The sequence below is a fragment of the Perca fluviatilis genome, chromosome 14 (assembly GCF_010015445.1).
Source record: "Perca fluviatilis chromosome 14, GENO_Pfluv_1.0, whole genome shotgun sequence".
Lineage (NCBI taxonomy): Eukaryota > Metazoa > Chordata > Actinopteri > Perciformes > Percidae > Perca > Perca fluviatilis.
This window is the reverse complement of record NC_053125.1, coordinates 2506181-2524677: the sequence shown is the minus strand read 5'-3', so window position 1 is coordinate 2524677 and position 18497 is coordinate 2506181. Positions and strand designations below refer to the sequence as shown.

The 18497-nt window shown below is 40.4% G+C and overlaps 1 protein-coding gene across 10 annotated transcripts in view; it reads left to right on the top strand.

Moving 5' to 3' along the window:
* The window catches only part of camk2d1 (calcium/calmodulin-dependent protein kinase (CaM kinase) II delta 1), a 119417-nt gene that overhangs the window by 48806 nt on the left and 52114 nt on the right, over positions 1-18497 (top strand). For all 10 annotated transcript variants that reach the window (XM_039821762.1, XM_039821757.1, XM_039821763.1 and 7 more), the window contains exons 3-4: positions 262-321; positions 16236-16290. In XM_039821762.1, the coding sequence (XP_039677696.1) occupies positions 262-321; positions 16236-16290 (115 nt within the window). The remainder of the gene's footprint in view (positions 1-261; positions 322-16235; positions 16291-18497) is intronic.

Genomic DNA, 18497 nt, shown 5'->3' with positions numbered 1-18497 from the left:
CTTTGTCAGCACTTTGTTTCATTGACTATTTGCTCTGTCTCTAGATATGTTTCTGACTTGATCCTTTGAATACTTTCAACTTGGAAGACAAACTACCACTCCATCACATGTGTGACTTCCTATAAAAGAGCATATTGCCACCACGCTATACGCTATAGGTGGGTGGTGTTTATGTGGAGTGTCTGTAGAGAGAGACTGTAGAGAGATTACAGCAGGGCTCAGCAGACGTGTGACAAATATGTTGTCTTTTTGTCTCCACAGATCACCAGAAGTTGGAGAGAGAGGCCAGGATCTGCCGCCTGCTCAAGCATCCCAACATTGGTAACTAGTGCTCCCATTCTATTTACTGTATCTCTTTCTGTCCTCCCTCTCAGGATCTCAGGGGGTGAGTTATGTTTAATGTCTGTCTGTCTGTCTGTCTGTCTGTCTGTCTGTCTCTGGATACGCATATTCTAAGTGCTTTTGAAGACATACTGTATCTGCAAGCAGCCACAGTGTAGCTTCCTCAATCCATTTTTTCTTGAACTCAATGGCTGTTTGAACATTAAAAATATTTAGAAGCACACATTCTGCTCACACACACACTTGTTTGGTTACTTTGGGAAACATTGCAATCTTGCATCGAGTCACTTTAGTTTATGTATCCCAAAATCACAAATTTGTCTAAAAATTGTTTTTACAATCTGTACATATGACACCTTCTAGGTCCTTGAGATAGCGGTTCCTTCATGGGAAAAAAGACTGGGTCAAAACCTAGTATGTGTGTATGGTCCGTGTGCTTAAATGTCAGTAGTAGGGTTGTGCCGATGGACGATATCATCGTCCATCGTGATGGCTGCCCGACATCACGATGGAGAGCAACCATCGTCAAAACCACCGGTCAAACACACTAATCCTAGTCGCGGGCGCTGGACGGGAAATTGACAAGTGCGTCGGTCTTAAACTAGCAAAGACACAAAGCTGCAAGAGTTATGTTTCTGTTTATTGAATGCGTTATTCAGTGCAAACATAACCGTGAATGTAGTTTAAACTCAGTAATGATGGTATGTTAGGTTATTACTGTCGCTCAGTTGAAGGCAGACGTCCCACTGTACTGTCGTTACGCAGATCAGGACATCTGATTGATTTTACTGCACCGTAGTTAAGTGAAAGTAGGTCATGTTGTAAAACCTACCAGCAGGGCACCATTTACAGAGGGCATTTAAATGTATCTCTAATCGTTTCTATGTTAAGTGTTGGCCCATAGTAGTAGGAAAAAATATTTATGTAAAGCTACCGCTACCCCCCCATAATTGAGGGGTGCTTTGCAATGTAATAATCTAAAATGTGACTGTGTAATTGTTACTTGTGGGGGGGTCACATGAGGTAATGCCAGGAGGTGGCTGCTGAATAGCGAGCGCAGCATGGCTTTGGTTCATTTCTCCTTTTTAAAGATGCGTAACCAGGGACATTTGTGCCAAGGATGTCTAAAGGCAAGAAGCCTGTGGAAATATTAAAATATATGTTGCTTACATGACCCTGACGCCATGCAAGACCAAGGTGGCTGAGGAGCGCTTGGATCTAGCAAGCTGCAGTCTCCTAACGTAGCGGAAGGCATCGGTAACGTCTACGCAGCACTAACGATCTCCGGCGACATGGAAGGCCTGGCAGAAGCCTAAATATCGTATATACCTGTGTATCTTGTTTTCAGTTAAAGTTAATTTGGATCAATTATTGAATAACATTTTTTGTGATGTTAATAGACTCTCAATCTCTCAATAGCAGGAAGGTTAATGTTCCCAAGCTGAATTACCTTATCCAGTCTCTTCCTCTGGAGGTTCCCTTGTCGTATTGTTAATGGTCTGACAGGATAACAAAGACATTTATAAGGAATGGTTAAAAAAAACAACCTGACTACATTTTAATAAATTGCAAAGACCGATTAATAGAGGAGGTTTGGGTCTACCAAAGATGTTGTATTACTACTATGCGTCATCTGGCCCACTGGTCACTTCACACACAAGAGGAACGATTGAAAGTCAGCGCTCAGCTTCAAACGACAATGTTAAAAACAACAGACAAAGCCAGAAATCTTGGTGTAGTCATGGACTCAGACCTAAATTTTAACAGCCACATTAACATAATTAAAAAATCAGCATATTATCACCTTAAAAATATATCAAGGGTTAGAGGACTTATGTCTCAGCAAGATCTGGAAAAACTTGTCCATGCTTTTATCTTCAGTAGACTTGACTACTATAACGGTATCTTTACAGGTCTCCCTAAAAAATCAATCAGACAGCTGCAGCTGATTCAGAACGCTGCTGCCCGAGTCCTCACTAAAACCAGGAAAGTGGATCACATCACTCCAGTACTGAAGTCTTTACACTGGCTTCCAGTGCCTCAAAGAATTGATTTCAAAATACTTTTACTGGTTTATAAATCACTAAACGGTTTAGGGCCAAAATACATTTCTGATCTGCTACTACATTATGACCCACCCAGACCTCTCAGGTCGTCTGGGACAGGTCTTCTTGTTGTCCCCAGAGTCAGAACTAAACAGGGGGAAGCAGCGTTCAGTTTTTATGCTCCACATATCTGGAACAAACTCCCAGAAACCTGCAGGTCCGCTGCAACTCTCAGTTCTTTTAAATCTAAGCTAAAGACCTATCTTTTTGATGTTGCTTTTCCTTAAATAATCTATTTTATTAACTTTAATTTCTTATACTGCACTGTAACTTTTATTCTTATACTGCACTATCAATTTTATTCTTGTTTTAATTTGTTTATTAATGTTTTAAAATTGTTTAAAATTGTTTTCTAACTGCTCTTTAATGTTTTATGTAAAGCACTTTGAATTGCCCTGTTGCTGAAATGTGCTATACAAATAAAGCTGCCTTGCCTTCCTCCTGAGAGAGCCCCATCCTGGTATTGTATTGAGGAATCTGTTCTTGCCCCATTATCACCCTTACAAAGCTGGTCTGTTAAACTGTATGGTGAGCCAAAAACGCATCCGATAATCTCTCACCTAAAAACTGGCCCGGCTGTTTGAACTGGATCCATATCTAAGTCCCTCATCAAGTATTTGGCCATATCCAAAGTTATGTATTGGTAGATCTCTCTTCTCCGCATGGTTGGAAAAGGGAGTTGTTACAGTGGGGGATCTGTATCTCGGTGGCATTTTGAAATCCTTTGAGAATGTGGTACAGCAATTTGGGATCCCTAGGTCTCAATTTTTCAGATATTTGCAACTTGGCCATCTGTTAGTGGGGATTTTTTGTGTTAAAATATGGAAAAGGTCTGGAAAAAGTCAAATGTCACTTGGCCACCCTGTGACCATTACGAACCACGGCCTCAAATGTTGGTCTTGAGAAGCTGCAGCATTTATTAATGAGGTTAATATCTCAGCCCGAAACAAAGTGAAACTTAAGTTCCACTGGCATCGTTTCCCTGTGCTACTTTCAGTTGGCTCTATTTTAAAGATGATTTTTCCTTTCTTTATAATATGTAGGCCTATCGTTTTGTTATTTAAGTAGTTTATCTTTCACCCTCCCCACAACCTGATTAAAAAAAGTAAGCATTTCCTTGAGAGTGTAGAGATTCCTAACAAACAAAGAAGTTCAGTCTGAAGCCATATTGTCATAGTTAAATGATCCTATATTCTGGCTTGTGCAATGGCACCCTGTCTACAAATAAAGTGCGTCCGCATGGCTCCCTTCCCAACACACACACACACACACACACACACACACACACACACACACACACACACACACACACACACACACACACACACACACCCACCCACCTCCATCTTATTTCCATCCTTGCTTCGTGAAATGCCAAGAAACTGTAATTACCACCTTGGTACAACTTTTGACACAGTGAAAACTGGCATTTATTGGTTGTTTGGTCCCTTTTGTTTTCTTGTACTGAAAGTGAGGGTTGGGGGTGGGCGCGACAGACAAATGGATAGGTGGGCTCTTGGGTTTGCTGGTCTGTTGTCAGGGTGTCAGATACAGACTAACTGACATATGACAGAGGAGGGTTTAGTTAAGGGGGTTATTTAGAAGGGTTTGTGTCGTCATGTCTATTACCAGAACCAAACTAGGGCTTTACTTCCCTGTAACGTGGTCATTTCATCTTGACGGCAGCAGCAGTGTAATAGGCAGTTAGTTAACAGCCGCCATAAATAGCTCTTTGAATAGATATTAACTGTGTTTCACATGGAGTACACCTACTTGAAATGGCTATTGGATAGATAGGGAGATAACCATATTAAGCCAACATTATATTGGATTTTGAGGCTAATGATATTTGAAAGTAATACAAACTTTCTGAAAATCACAAGCTTCGGATTCTTGATTCTACTGTTACGATTTTTGATAGTTGTATAATTATCAGTTTACAGTAATATGACTTTTGTTTTTCTTTAATACATTTATAACATTAACGTCATTGAAATGTAAATTATTTTTGATTAACTATATAACAAATAATATTCCGCTTGAATTGAAAAAAAGAAAAATCTGTTAGCGCAGTTTACTGCATTTAGATTTGTTTTGCATATCTGCCATCACCCAATATATCAGTGAAAACCCAGTTGAGAAGATCTCAAAAGTTGCCAGTTTGCGAAGCCCTGATCAACTATAATATAAAATGGTCTCTCACTACAGCTTTAATGGTTACATGTGTGATATTGTGCTTAAGCTAACAGGTCCCAGGTTAAGTTGTCATCCTCACCAGTTGATCTATGTAGAAGACGAAGAAAAAAAGAAACTGCATGGTTCTTATACCGCAGTGTAGGGTTACGTTTAGGGCAACTATTTTCATTGTCCATATTGTGTTGATTATTTTCACGATTAATCAGTTAGTTGTTTGGTCTATAATGTGTCAGAAAACATTGAAAAATGTTGATCAGTGTTTTTTATCTATCTATCTATCTATCTATCTATCTATCTATAAAATGACTCAAATTGATTATCAAAATGGTTGATGATTGATTAATTAGTTGACAACTCATCGATTTAATCTTTGCAGCTGTGGTTACGTTGGACTACTACTGTAGGTAACACTAATTAGCTGGACATGCTTGGGTTTGCAGCGCTGTATTTTCTTTTGTGTATTGGCTTCTGTAAAGGCTAAAGAAAACACACCACTTCCCAAACTTGTCATTTACAGACCTTTGTCCTACTACGGCCCCATGCACACCGCTCCAATGTATAGAAATCCAAAGCTCTGCCTACTGAACAATCCCTGGTCTGGGGAAGGGTTCAGCAAACAGTCAATTGCTTTGGTTAGTATGTTATTTTTGAAGATAGAATCAATGGCCGAGCTACAAAAAAGTAGATTTAAACATGAGATAATGGTGATGGAACAATAATGCAAAAATACATCAATAAGAAGTTGGTGTGTTTACACTATGCGCAGCGTAAAGCCCGATGCAAGTGTCTTTGCTAGTTTAAGACCGACGCAGTTGTCAATTTCCCGTCCAGCGCCCATGTCGTTTAAATAGCAAATGCACCTGCTCACCAGGTCTTACAGGGAGGTGTGTTCAGGTGCATTCTGGGAGTATTGCTATCTTGAGGCAGCGGAAAGTGATCGCGCCATTGACCAACAAAAACCTGGTCTAAAGTCAATAACGCAGCATTTCATTGTTATTTTAACAGCACGTTAGTGAAATGCCCCTAGCCTCGTGCACAGCATGCACACTATGCTTGTTTCACACACGGGGACGCACATGCAAAAGATAAAAAATAAATAAATCCAAATATTACGGTGCAAATCCGACATAATAGTAATGTGCCAAGGTACAAACGCGCCTGGTTTTTAAAGGGAATGAGAGATGACACTCTGCCCTAAATGCTTCACACTGTGCGTTTAGATCGTTAAAATAGGGCCCTATATGTTTTAAGAAGAGGTAATACTGAATGATTCCAGCTTTGACTCAGTCACTGGAGATTCTCAATATTTGCCTGCTCACACATGAGCACACACTCCCCCTCAGTTTGAGACCAGCTTGTCTTCCATCAGATAGTGATTTTCTGGTAGCAGGTAGCGCTGGTCTCATTACTGTTCCATTCACGCAGCATCCAGCCCTGGGAAAGCCCTCATTCCTTTAAGGTCGTCGTGGTGATGGATCTCTCGGATGTCAATCAGGAGATGAGCTAACTGTGACGTCAGATAATCTCTCTACAGGGGAATCTTTCCTTTTTTTCTAAGCTTTTCATCCATCTCATGCTCTGGCCTGTTTGAGTTTTTCCCAGAAGCACCCTCACATTCATACGGTCTCACGCATTCACAGTACAGTCAGTCTCTCGCTGTAGGATGAATTACCAATGGAGTCTGGAAATGATGTATTCCGTGCTGACATGCCAAGAAGCCAAAGACAAATCAAGGCAATTTTTTGTTATTAAAACATATACAGTATATAATGGAGCCAAACTCAATTATATTATAATCAATAGCCGAGCTTTCCATTGTGGCTGTTAGAGCTACATTATGGTGCCTCTAAATTAGTGCTCTTCAACCCTGCAGAGCCACTGCCCTGTACGTTTCAGTGATCTCCCTACTAGGGGTGTTGAAATGAATCATTGCATGCATCACGGGGCAGACCTGGACGATTCTGCATCAATGCTGTGACAGACCATAATCAATTATAGCCTACTGATGTTACTTGTTGATTTTCTGGTTGCTGCTTTTTTTTAGATTTTGCCTTTTTGTCTGATGTGTTTAGACTCTGCTACATTCAGAAAGGGTCTTTTTGAAGGGCAGATGCAATAAAAAAGGGGAGTTCTTATATATCGGACTGCTGGAATTTGTTGATTAAAACCATGTGTAGCAATACATAAATAGAACTGAAAGCAGTTATGACGGGGCTCAAGCCACTGATGCCAGACGCCCCGGGGAGCGTGCGAAAGCGGAACCCAAAGCCTGGCGGTGGGGAGGCAAACGTCAGTAAATATCAAGAGGTGTGAGCCACAAGGTCTGCGGTACATTGCTGTTGCAAATCTAGTGGTTTACAGTTAATCTCCATGCATATACAGACTACCTTTTAACAATTCTCTACAATAAACAAACTTCTTAACCCCCCTGACCACAGGGGACAGCAGAGAGAAATGAGAGAGTGACTGAGAGGGTGGAGGGGGGGAGGCAGGTGTGGTGGTTGAAAGAGCAGGGGAGGTGGTAAGGTTGTTGTACATGGTGTCCTAGGCGCCAATTTATGTTTTCCTCCGTGGGTGCTTACAGACTTAAAAAAAGAAAAAAAAAAATAATAGTCAAAAATGGTTTGCATTTCAGAACCTTAGGAAATGAACAGCGGCTGACGCGATCACACGCACCTATTAACTCGATAATTAAGCTGTAAAGTAGGCTTTCAACTCAGGACAGCGCCACTTCTCACAAATACAGATAGGATTGGAGATGAGAAGTTTAACTGACACGTAACCGTGATCAGCTTCGTGGGAAATTAAGAATCAGTGTCACCAACATAACCAATCGCACTATGACAGATGCTCCACTTGGCACCAACTGCAATGTTTAATTTTAAATGAATGTAGCCTACTGGCAGTCTGGCACACGTGGGTGCTCCGTATTTTCTGTGGGTGCTCCGGAGCGCCTATGAATGGTGTTGATTTTGGACTGAAAAAGTGGGAGAAAAGAGTTGCATTTGTCCACTGTGAAGTTTGTAGAAACTTTGTCAGGTGGGTGAAGAAGTTTCTTTATTGTAGAACACCAGGGGAGCATGCGAAAGCAAAAACCAAAACGTAACGGTAGGAGGTAAACATCAGTAAATATTGAAAAGTGTGAGCTGCAAGGTCTGTGGTACATTCCCATTGCAAATATGCCATTAACACCGATTGAGTAAAAGGGCCAAAACTCATTGATTATAGCGCCCCCTAATGGCCGATCTTCGCCGAATTTGGTACAGATCCTCAGAGCGGCATGCCAAACGAGCATCACAAGTTTCGTGTTGATTGATTTTACATTGGCAGAGATATTGCAATTGCAAATTTCCCATTTAAATGCATTGAGTTATTGGCCAAAACAAATAAATGTTATAGTGCCCCCTAAAGGCCGATCTTCACCAAATTTGGTACGGAGCATCGTAGTAGGATGTTGAACAATGAGCTCAAGTTACCTAGGAAAATTTGTTTAGTCGTCAAATGCGCATATGTAGCAAAATTCTTTTGAGTAACTTTTAGTCACGTCCATCTGGAGATGCTACATACCAGGTTTCATGCAGATCGGTCACACGGCCTAGGACAAGTTCGAAAAAGTTGGTTTTAGACAATTTTCGTACAACGCGTGGGGGACCTCCAGAGGGTCATGGCAAACAAGAATCTGAAGTTTGGCGTTGATGGCATTCATTTTGGCCGAGATATGGCAAAGTTGGTATTTTCATAGTTGGCTACACAAATTAGTTTGTGCGTTATATGCACATGCATAAAAGTCTAGGCGGAAATGGGCATAGCCTATGTCACATGATTCAGTTGGATTCAGGGAATGTGTAGATGTATGGTTTTTGAATGTAGGGTGTACGGTGTGGGAGTTATAGGGCCAAACACGTTTTTTTCTGGTATAGCGCCACAAAGTGGTGGAAGTGGGTCAATTGTTTCGCCTGAGGTCCTTGCGGGGTTTTGGACCAGTCCTGAAAATGGCAACCCCCCACCATGTACGGTTTAGGCTGTAGTCGGAGTTTTATGCGGAGGAGAATATGATTAGCCTAATCCTTACAAAAACAATAGGCTTCCACAGCCCTGCTGTGTGAACGGCGTAGCTCTGCTGCCGCCGGTTCTTCCAGACTCGGGCTTGGACCCCTAATAATATTCAGGAGGTTGCGCATTGTGATAGGGCTGGGCGATAGGGAGAAATCAGATATCACCATATTCTTGACCAAATACCTCTATCGATATTGCGGCGATATTCTAGCATTGACAATTGGTGCTTTAACAAAATATCTTCACACTTATATTTTAGATAAATAATCATCATTAATGTTGACATAATGTGTAAGTGGCTAGAACAGGCTGGAATGTTCAGAAAATGACATCACTTTACTGTAATGCAGCCTTTAAAACCAGTGAAAGACAACACTTATGTCATATTACGATATCCAAAATCTAAGACGATATCTAGTCTCATATCACGATCTCGATATACACTACCGGTCAAAAGTTTTAGAACACCCCAATATTTCCAGGTTTTTATTGAAATTCATGCAGTTCAATGTCTTATTGTACTCTGAAATGAAATAATAGAACAAATGAAAAATTGAAGTTAAAAAAGAAATCATGGAATCAATTTATAAACCAAAATGTATTCTAAATTTTTGACTCATCAAAGTAGCCCCCTTTGGCAGATATAACAGCTGAACACACTCGTGGCATTCTTTCTACAATGGAAATCAAATATTCTTCAGAAAGTTCTTCCCAACTCGGTTGCAGAAGTTCCCATAAATGTGTAGCACTTGTAGGTTGCTTTGCTTTCACTTTTCTGTCCAGTTCATCCCAAACCAGCTCAATGGGGGTTAAGTCTGGTGACTGTGCTGACCACTCCATGTTTTTAAGCTTACCATCTTGTTCTTTTTTGCTAAGGTTGTTCTGGCATAGCTTGGACTTATTCTGACGTCTTAGCAATGGCTTTCTTGCTGCAACTGAGACTTGCTTATTACGACCACTATTAAGCTGTGCTTGAAGCTGTTGTCCTGTGAGCCGCCTATCACGCAAGCTGTTGACTCTCAGAAACTTGTCTTCTGATTCTGTTGTGGCTATGGGTCTGCCAGACCTCTTCCTGTCAGAGTTTCCTCCAGTTTCTAAGTGTCTTTTGATGGTGAAGAATACTGTACTCACTGACACCTTGACTTTCTTCGCAATTTCTCTGTAGGAAAGACCAGCATTCTTAAGTGTTATGATGGTCTGTCTCTCTTCCATTGTTAATTGCTTTTTCCCTGCCATTTTTATAGCAACACACTACTTTCTGCAGTACAATACTGTTCAAATAATGCTTACGAGGGTACGGTACCACAGTGTGTTCCAACAATACTTTTATACAAACAGAGGGGGTTGTAAGTAATCCAGACAAGTGTGAACACCTGTGGGAATTGGTAGCACCAACGTTCAAAGCGTTCAACCTCCATTGCTGCAGAACATCTTTACGTTGTTAACCCATTTCTTGTTCCCTGAAAAAGGCCTTTTTGTAAAATTCTGAAATGTACATTATTTTTCAGTTTTGGGTAACCTTACTTTTTTTTTTTTTTTTTTTTAACCTCTGGCAGTTAACCACTTACATTTTGTACCATTTCAAGCTATTCATTGGACTTGAACTGCTAAAATTTCAGTGAAAAACTAAAAGAATTGGGGTGTTCTAAAACTTTTGACCGGTAGTGTAATATCCATATACTGTATTGCCCAGCCCTACATTGTGCTGCTTCGTGATATCGAGTCGTGAGACCAGTGAAGGTTCACACCCCTACTCTAGCTAGGGTTTGCTACCATTCACATTTGAACTGATATGGGTACCTGTAATTCAGTACCGAGACCCAACGCTTTGTTTTTTCAGTACTTTATCCTCTCTGTAATAACATAGATGCAATTTCAGTTTTAAAAAAATAAGCCAAACTAGGGCGTCTGGGTAGCTCACCTTTTTAGAGCACGCTCCCATATACGGAGGCTCAGTCCTCGACGCAGCGGGCACGGGTTCAGTTCCGACCTGCGGCCCTTTGCTGCAAGTCATTCCCCCCTCTCTCTCCCTCTTCAAGTCTAAGCTGTCTGGTCAAAAATAAAGGCCTAAAAATGTCCAAAAGAATAAATAAGCCAAACTGTTATTTATACATAGTTTGACCCCACCCTCTCGTTCCTGCCCCATGTCAACTACATGACCAAAACACCGCCTTCCACCCTCACTGTCACCTACTGCTGCAGAAATGCTCATTCGTGCATTTGTAACATCCAGGCTTGACTACTGCAACCGTTTCCCGTGTGGTACCACAAAGCAAGTCCTTGAAGGGTAACCTTGGTATTTTTCAGACTGACCTATTTTCCTGTCTTTGTGTCAAGTGAGTGATTGGAACAACAACTTTTCAAATTGGTCCAGTACTGAGCGAGAACGCTGATGATGCGCTCTATAAAAAGGATGAGAACGATCTACATTACCAAGCACTGTTTCCATGGTGTTGTCACTTGCTGTTGTAAAGGACATATGCTATATCTTGCTTGTAGGTTTTAGTTTATCCATGACTATCACCAATAAATGAAATACAAATGATCATGTTTCAAAGCTGTCCAGAGCAAAGATCTCCTAGGGGTCCTCAGAGTTGCTGCAGGGTGGGCCCACCAAATTGTATATAATTTTTTTTGTAATGTACAGTACAAGCCAAAAGTTTGGACACACCTTCTCATTCAATGTGTTTCTTTATTTTCATGACTATTTACATTGTAGATTCTCACTGAAGGCATCAAAACTATGAATGAACACATATGGAATTATGTACTTAACAAAAAAGTGTGAAATAACTGAAAACATGTCTTATATTTTAGATTCCTCAAAGTAGCCACCCTTTGCTTTTTTGATAACTCTGCAAACCCTTGGTGTTCTCTCAATGAGCTTCATGAGGTAGTCACCTGAAATGGTTTTACCTTCACAGGTGTGCTTTTTCAGGGTTAATTAGTGGAAGTTTTTCTGTTATTAATGGGGTTGGGACCATCAGTTGTGTTGTGCAGAAGTCAGGTTGATACACAGCCGACAGCCCTATTGGACAACTGTTAGAATTCATATTATGGCAAGAACCAATCAGCTAAGTAAAGAGAAACGAGTGGCCATCATTACTTTAACAAATGAAGGTCAGTCAGTCCGGAAAATTGCGAAAAATTTAAATGTGTCTCCAAGTGCAGTCGCAAAAACCAGCAAGCGCTACAACAAAACTGGCTCACATGAGGACCGGCCCAGGAAAGGAAGACAAAGAGTCACTTCTGCTGCTGAGGATAAGTTCATCCGAGTCACCAGCCTCAGAAATCGCAAGTTAACAGCAGCTCAGATAAGAGACCAGATGAATGCCACACAGAGTTCTAGCAGCAGACACATCTCTAGAACAACTGTTAAGAGGAGACTGCGCGAATCAGGCCTTCATGGTCAAGTAGCTGCTAGGAAACCACTGCTAAGAAGAGGCAACAAGCAGAAGAGATTTGTTTGGGCCAAGAAACACAAGGAATGGACATTAGACCAGTGGAAATCTGGGCTTTGGTCTGATGAGTCCAAATTTGAGATCTTTGGTTCCAACCGCTGTGTCTTTGTGCGACGCAGAAAAGGTGAACGGATGGATTCTACATGCATGGTTCCCACCGTGAAGCATGGAGGAGGAGGTGTGATGGTGTGGGGGTGCTTTGCTGGTGACACTGTTGGGGATTTATTCAAAATTGAAGGCATACTGAACCAGCATGGCTACCACAGCATCCTGCAGCGACATGCCATCCCATCCGGTTTGCGTTTAGTTGGACCATCGTTTATTTTTCAACAGGACAATGTCTCCAAACACACCTCCAGGCTGTGTAAGGGCTATTTGACCAAGAAGGAGAATGATGGAGTGCTGCGCCAGATGACCTGGCCTCCACGGTCACCGGACCTGAACCCAGTCGAGATGGTTTGGGGTGAGCTGGACCGCAGAGTGAAGGCAAAAGGGTCAACAAGTGCTAAGCATCTCTGGGAACTCCTTCAAGACTGTTGGAAAGCCATTTCAGGTGACTACCTCTTGAAGCTCATCAAGAGAATGCCAAGAGTGTGCAAAGCAGTAATCAATCATTTTATCAGTAATAAAAAAAGGGTGGCTACTTTGAGGAATCTAAAATATAAGACATGTTTTCAGTTATTTCACACTTTTTTCTTAAGTACATAATTCCATAGGTGTTCATTCATAGTTGTGATGCCTTCAGTGAGAATCTACAATGTAAATAGTCATGAAAATAAAGGAAACCTATTGAATGAGAAGGTGTGTCCAAACTTTTGGCCTGTACTGTACACAAAATTGATTATAGGCTTACTGGCCTATCGATAAGCAAGCCATAAGGTAGCCATCCACAGATAGTTAAGCTTGTGCTACATTAAAACATGATGTATAAATATATCAATATGCAAACAGTTTTTATTTTAAAAGCTTAGTATTGTATGCACAATTTTATAAAAAAAAAAAAAGTGTAAAGGTTTTAGGCTGCCAATCAAGTTATTGCAGGTCCACTTTAATATGCAACTCATTTTTATACAATATATGCAGTAAGGGGTCCCTGCTCAATCTCTTTTTTTAATTTTTTTTTTATATATTTTTTTTTTTTCTTTCAGCTAAGGGGTCCTTGGCCTTAAAAACCGTTGACCAGCCCTGGTCTAGAGATTGGAACAGGCTATCTTGCTGTACCAAAGCCTCTGTAACCCCTGAGCTCCTGTACTCCACGAGTGGTCAGAGGCATCATGTCAGTCTTAGTTTCACACCATGTCATTACATGTCCATTAGGCAGTGTAGCTACAGTAATTGGCTTAGTGAAAGCTCACCGGCGGAACAGTTCTTCCCTCTGCTGCCTTAATCTTCTTCTTGTTCATCAAAGTGAAAGAGACAGCCTTGCTCAGAGGACCTGAGCACTTAAACTAGAGCAGCATCATTGCCATATGTGCCAGCAAATTGCCATGCTGATGCATGTTTGCATCTGATAAACATGGTTTGAGACAAAGCTGTCTAGTGTGTATAACATTTAAAACCGTGAAAATATCATTACATGTAATGTCAACAACTACAGAGTATTATCTTATTATATAAACGGCTATTTTAGGGTTATATTGCCATTTTTAAGTCACACTAAAAACGCACTAGAAGGCACTGGGAGACACTTAAAGAAATCTTTGCTTTCGAAATTCATATTGAAAAAAAGAAAGAAGAAGCATACTTTCAATTGAATAACTAACATAGAGCTTGATTTATTCCCATCCCCAGTTGCAGAAATTGTATTACTTGCATTTTTTTTGTTATATATCGGTTCAAATTGTGGTGGGTCTAATCGGAAAAGCTGAAATGTCTTGCATTTTTGATAATGCTAATATTTACTCTGATTTCACATTACTGAATTCATTCTAAAACTATTTTCTTTATTGTAAGTCAAAGGAGAAGTTACAAACATGGGCTATAAGCTATAGCCAGCTTTTACAATGACCATAAGAACTCTGTAGCTGAATATAGGCTCACACTATTCTTTCAGAAGTGTGGATGTCCGCTCAGGAACCTCCATGCAGTAGGTTTGTATCCACAGCTGTATCTGCCTCCTTTTAGAGAGAATCAAAGTGAATATTGTTAATGTATCTTTTGTATGAGTATATAAGCTTGTGTGTGTATGTAGATGCATCTATTTTTAAATATGATTACCAATCGTTATATTTGGACCATTGACTTAACTGTGCCAACATTTAGTAGATTATCATGCTTAACGCTCTACAAAGCTATGCAGAAGACCAATGGGGTGAGTAATCTGGAAGTTTGAATTTGGTTTCTTGTAGGGCTGAACAAATTAAGGAAAAAATCAAATTACGATATATCTGCCAGATATTGCGATTACGATTCGATTTGCTATTATTATTATTATTATTATTATTATTATTATTAAAGTTTAGCTAAAGTTTTGTCTGTAACCGATAAAACATGTCATGGAACATTATAACATGAGTCCCCATCAAAACTGCTCTATATCTTTATGCAAGTAACATAGATATGAATTTCCAGCAATAAGTGATATGTAACATTATTCCAGCATTTATCTTAAGAAAAAACATTAAATATAATAACATAAAGAGGAATAAATCATGTTAAACCTAATGTTACACCAAACATTCCACTAAATATTGCACATTAAATGATTCCAGGCCTTCACAATTAGCTCATCGCATTCTTTGAAATTTCCATCTGAGAACGATTTATCGTTCAGCCTATAGTTCCATCTATAAAAACTGATTTATTTCGAGATTCATACAAATGTCAGACGGGTAACCGCAGTAGGATCTAGTTTCACTTTGAAACCGATCTATTGAAGGACCCAGACTAACTGATACCGGAGTTTTAATCAAAGACTGGTATTTGTTGTATTGGCAATATTGTCAAACCAGTATGTTGTAAGGGTCCATTGAAATGGACTGGACAGCAGTGCTTGTATTGATGAGTGTGTGTCTAGACGCTTGTTCTTTGGGTGCTGACTGACTATAATCATTCAAACTCTTTGCATTTGTCTGGGACGGCAAGATAACAAATGAGTTTTAAAGCCTCTCTGTGATAATGTTGCAAGAACAAAAAGCAAAAAAAACATGAATAAAAAAAAAATTAAAATTGCAATAAGTGGAGACTATCAGTAAGTCAGTTAGTGTTGCAGAGTTGTCGTTCACATGTCTGTGTGTTGTGACAATCCACTTTGAAGATGCAGGAAACAGTCTGGAGCAATGGGCCAATTCGTAACGTGGTTGACTTAATTCACTACTACATGCTAGGGCTGCTCCATTATGGAAAAAGTCATAATTTTGGTTGATTATTTTACCACGATTATTTTTGGTCAATTTTGAAATCATGATTATTTAACACGATTTCTCATTGACTTTGGGAGGCGGTCCGTCTACAGTAAAGACAATGAGTCTGTTACCTTATTTGACAGAAATTGATATGGATTTGCCTGGTATTTCTAAAAATGTTATAAACAAAAATGTTGATTGTGCTTGAGTTAATGAAATCCCAATCAACAAAACTGCTTTAAAAAGTAATATTAATATTATATACCACCATTAAAATCACTGGGAGAGTGGGACACAGCCAGACACTGGACGGTTAAACTGAGATTAGCTCTCCTACTAAACTGTTGCTTGGTAAATTATTAAACACAATCGAAGAGGTTTTGAATTGCCTTTTATTTTTTTATCTCAATTCTTATCATTTTGGTGCTGGTGATTTTCCTTTTGGGGGCTCTTTGGGGGGGGGGTGCCAAAAATTCCTCTATGCAGAAAAAACCCTGGTCAGACTTTACAGTGTACACCTTCAATAGTTGTACTGAGTACTGAGGGAGGAGGCAAAATGCTGCCCTCAATGTGTTTGGATCGTGTGGCCAGGCATTACACATTGTACCTGTTACCACACTGAGAGGGAACAACCGTTCACTGTGTTCAGAACTCACACAGCTACCTGCTGCTGCCAATGTGGAGTAGTATTTTACATAACCAAATAATCTCTCTCCTTCCCTCCCTTACAGTGCGGCTCCATGACAGCATATCAGAGGAAGGATTCCACTATCTGGTCTTTGACTTGTAAGTGCGGGATTTATATTTTGCATATCACATTTATACACATTCACACTCCACACGGTTAGACATGTGCCGGACACACAGGAACACACATTGACATTATGCTCAGGAGAGCTAGAAGCTGACAACTGCCAATCACATGACCTGTCACTGAGGCACCATGGGAGATGGGGTAGACGCGGCGCGTTCCTGCGTTGGTTTGCCGCCTCTTTGCTCCATCTGTTTCTGCAACACCATGTGCTCAGTCATCACACACACACACACACACACACACACACACACACACACACACACACACGCGCTGAGACAATACAAGCAAGCTTGATTCCATCTTGTAGGATCATACTGTATACTGTATTTCCACTTTGGTCACTCATCTTTTTATTTTATTTACATCAGTGCTTTTTCTCATGTGACAAATCAAAAAAGGCCGCCCATCAAAAAGCTTTAAATAATAAATGAAATCACATAAAATTGCTTGTTTTTTTTCCTGCTATGTCCTGCAGATGTGCTCTGTTAATCACAAGTCCTTGCTCTTTTTAGTAAAACAAATCTGTAGAAATATAGATGGAATACGAGGGGAAATTTGTCTTGGACATAGTGCTACAATCTGTTGCTTCACAACACAATCATGTAACAGAAAAATCATTCTAAAATCGACATAAAATCAACATAAAAACAAACATAAGATCATAAGATCAACAAAGCATCTTGGGACATAAAGGAAGGACACATGACTACAGACGATACGCCATCTTAAAAAGTGACTTTAATAAGTGTGCATTTCAAAAGGTGCTGGTGTATTTATTGCACTTTGTTCTGTTGATATAGAAAGGACAATTAAGAGAATTTTCAACTTCTGCAAGGGTTTAGGTGTGAGCTAGTAAAGACTCCTTGAGTGCTGTCATGGCTGCATGTGTTTCACTCTTCATAGTGGAGATTTCGTTTTTCAGGTCAGCCTTAACTTCTCCGATTCTAGCGTCGTTAGTAGCACAAATGTCTTTTTTTTGCTCCGTGACATCTCTTCACGAAATGACTCAAGGGCGTCAAGTGGGCTACTTTGTCAGCTGGGACACTAACGATACTCCTCCTCCGGCGTCTTCACTAAGCGAGCATGGGGCGTCAACTGGGCCTCCCTCCGTCGACATGTTTTTTGTCGTTTTGGGCTTCACCATCATTGGTAGTTGGTTTAGGTTGCAGGTAGAGTGATATTTATATGCAATGCAATGAAGTTACGAGGTGAACTGGACCTGACTTGTTTGTGAAAGTTTTTGAATAAAACTGCGGAGCTAGCAGAAGATTGTGACTACCTCATCATGCCCCAGAACCGGACATCGATGGCATTTTTAAACCTAGCATTCATCATTTGAAATGAATGTGGAAATTTGCATCGCCAAAACCAACATTTCGGGGGCAAAGTTAAGCCCCAATGTGGTGTTAAAAAAAAAAAAAAAAAATGTGGTGCCCCCCTTTCCCCCCAAAAAAGAAAACCCCCCGATATGAAATAAAAAAAAAAAAAAAAATAAATGGTATGAAATTTTTATTGTGTTTGGTGTCTCTTCCGTTTTATGTATGCCTACAATGAGTCCCAAAATGCAGCTGTATATGTGCTTTGTATTTAAATAATCAAGCGTTTTTTTCTGTAGTCTTTCTCTATTACGGTACATCCACATTTTCTAAATTTGTTGTTGAAGCAATCCCTAAAAATGTCCTCATTGTAACCCTAATATCCTGGGCTTTCTCTGTCGCTTGCCTTCTTCCTTCAAATCTCTCCCTCCTCGTCACTCTCCTTCATTCCTCCTCTCTCCTGTGTATAGTCAGCTGTTGTTTGCCAGCTAGCCTGGCAGCCAGAAAGGAAATGGCTCCAAATGTGTATAAAAAGGTGTGAACAGAACACAAGGTGTTCTTTTCTTGGCTAAAAGTCAACAACCGGATAGAAAGCATTCCTCCGTCTTTATACCAATACCACTGTTTCTATACATCTTAACCGGAATATGGTCATGTTAAGCGTCTGAGCGTGGTCGTAGGTTAGAACGGCCCCTACCCACCCCGGAAACAATCTGTCGGCGCTGTGACCCTTGCTATAACAACAAAACAGCGTTGCTTTGATCAGTAGCAGCCTACGGTCCGTCTGCTTTAATCTCGTTGGCTCGTTCAGTTTATTCTGACCAGTATTGCGTTGGCAGAGCGCCACCTGCTGTACCGGAGGT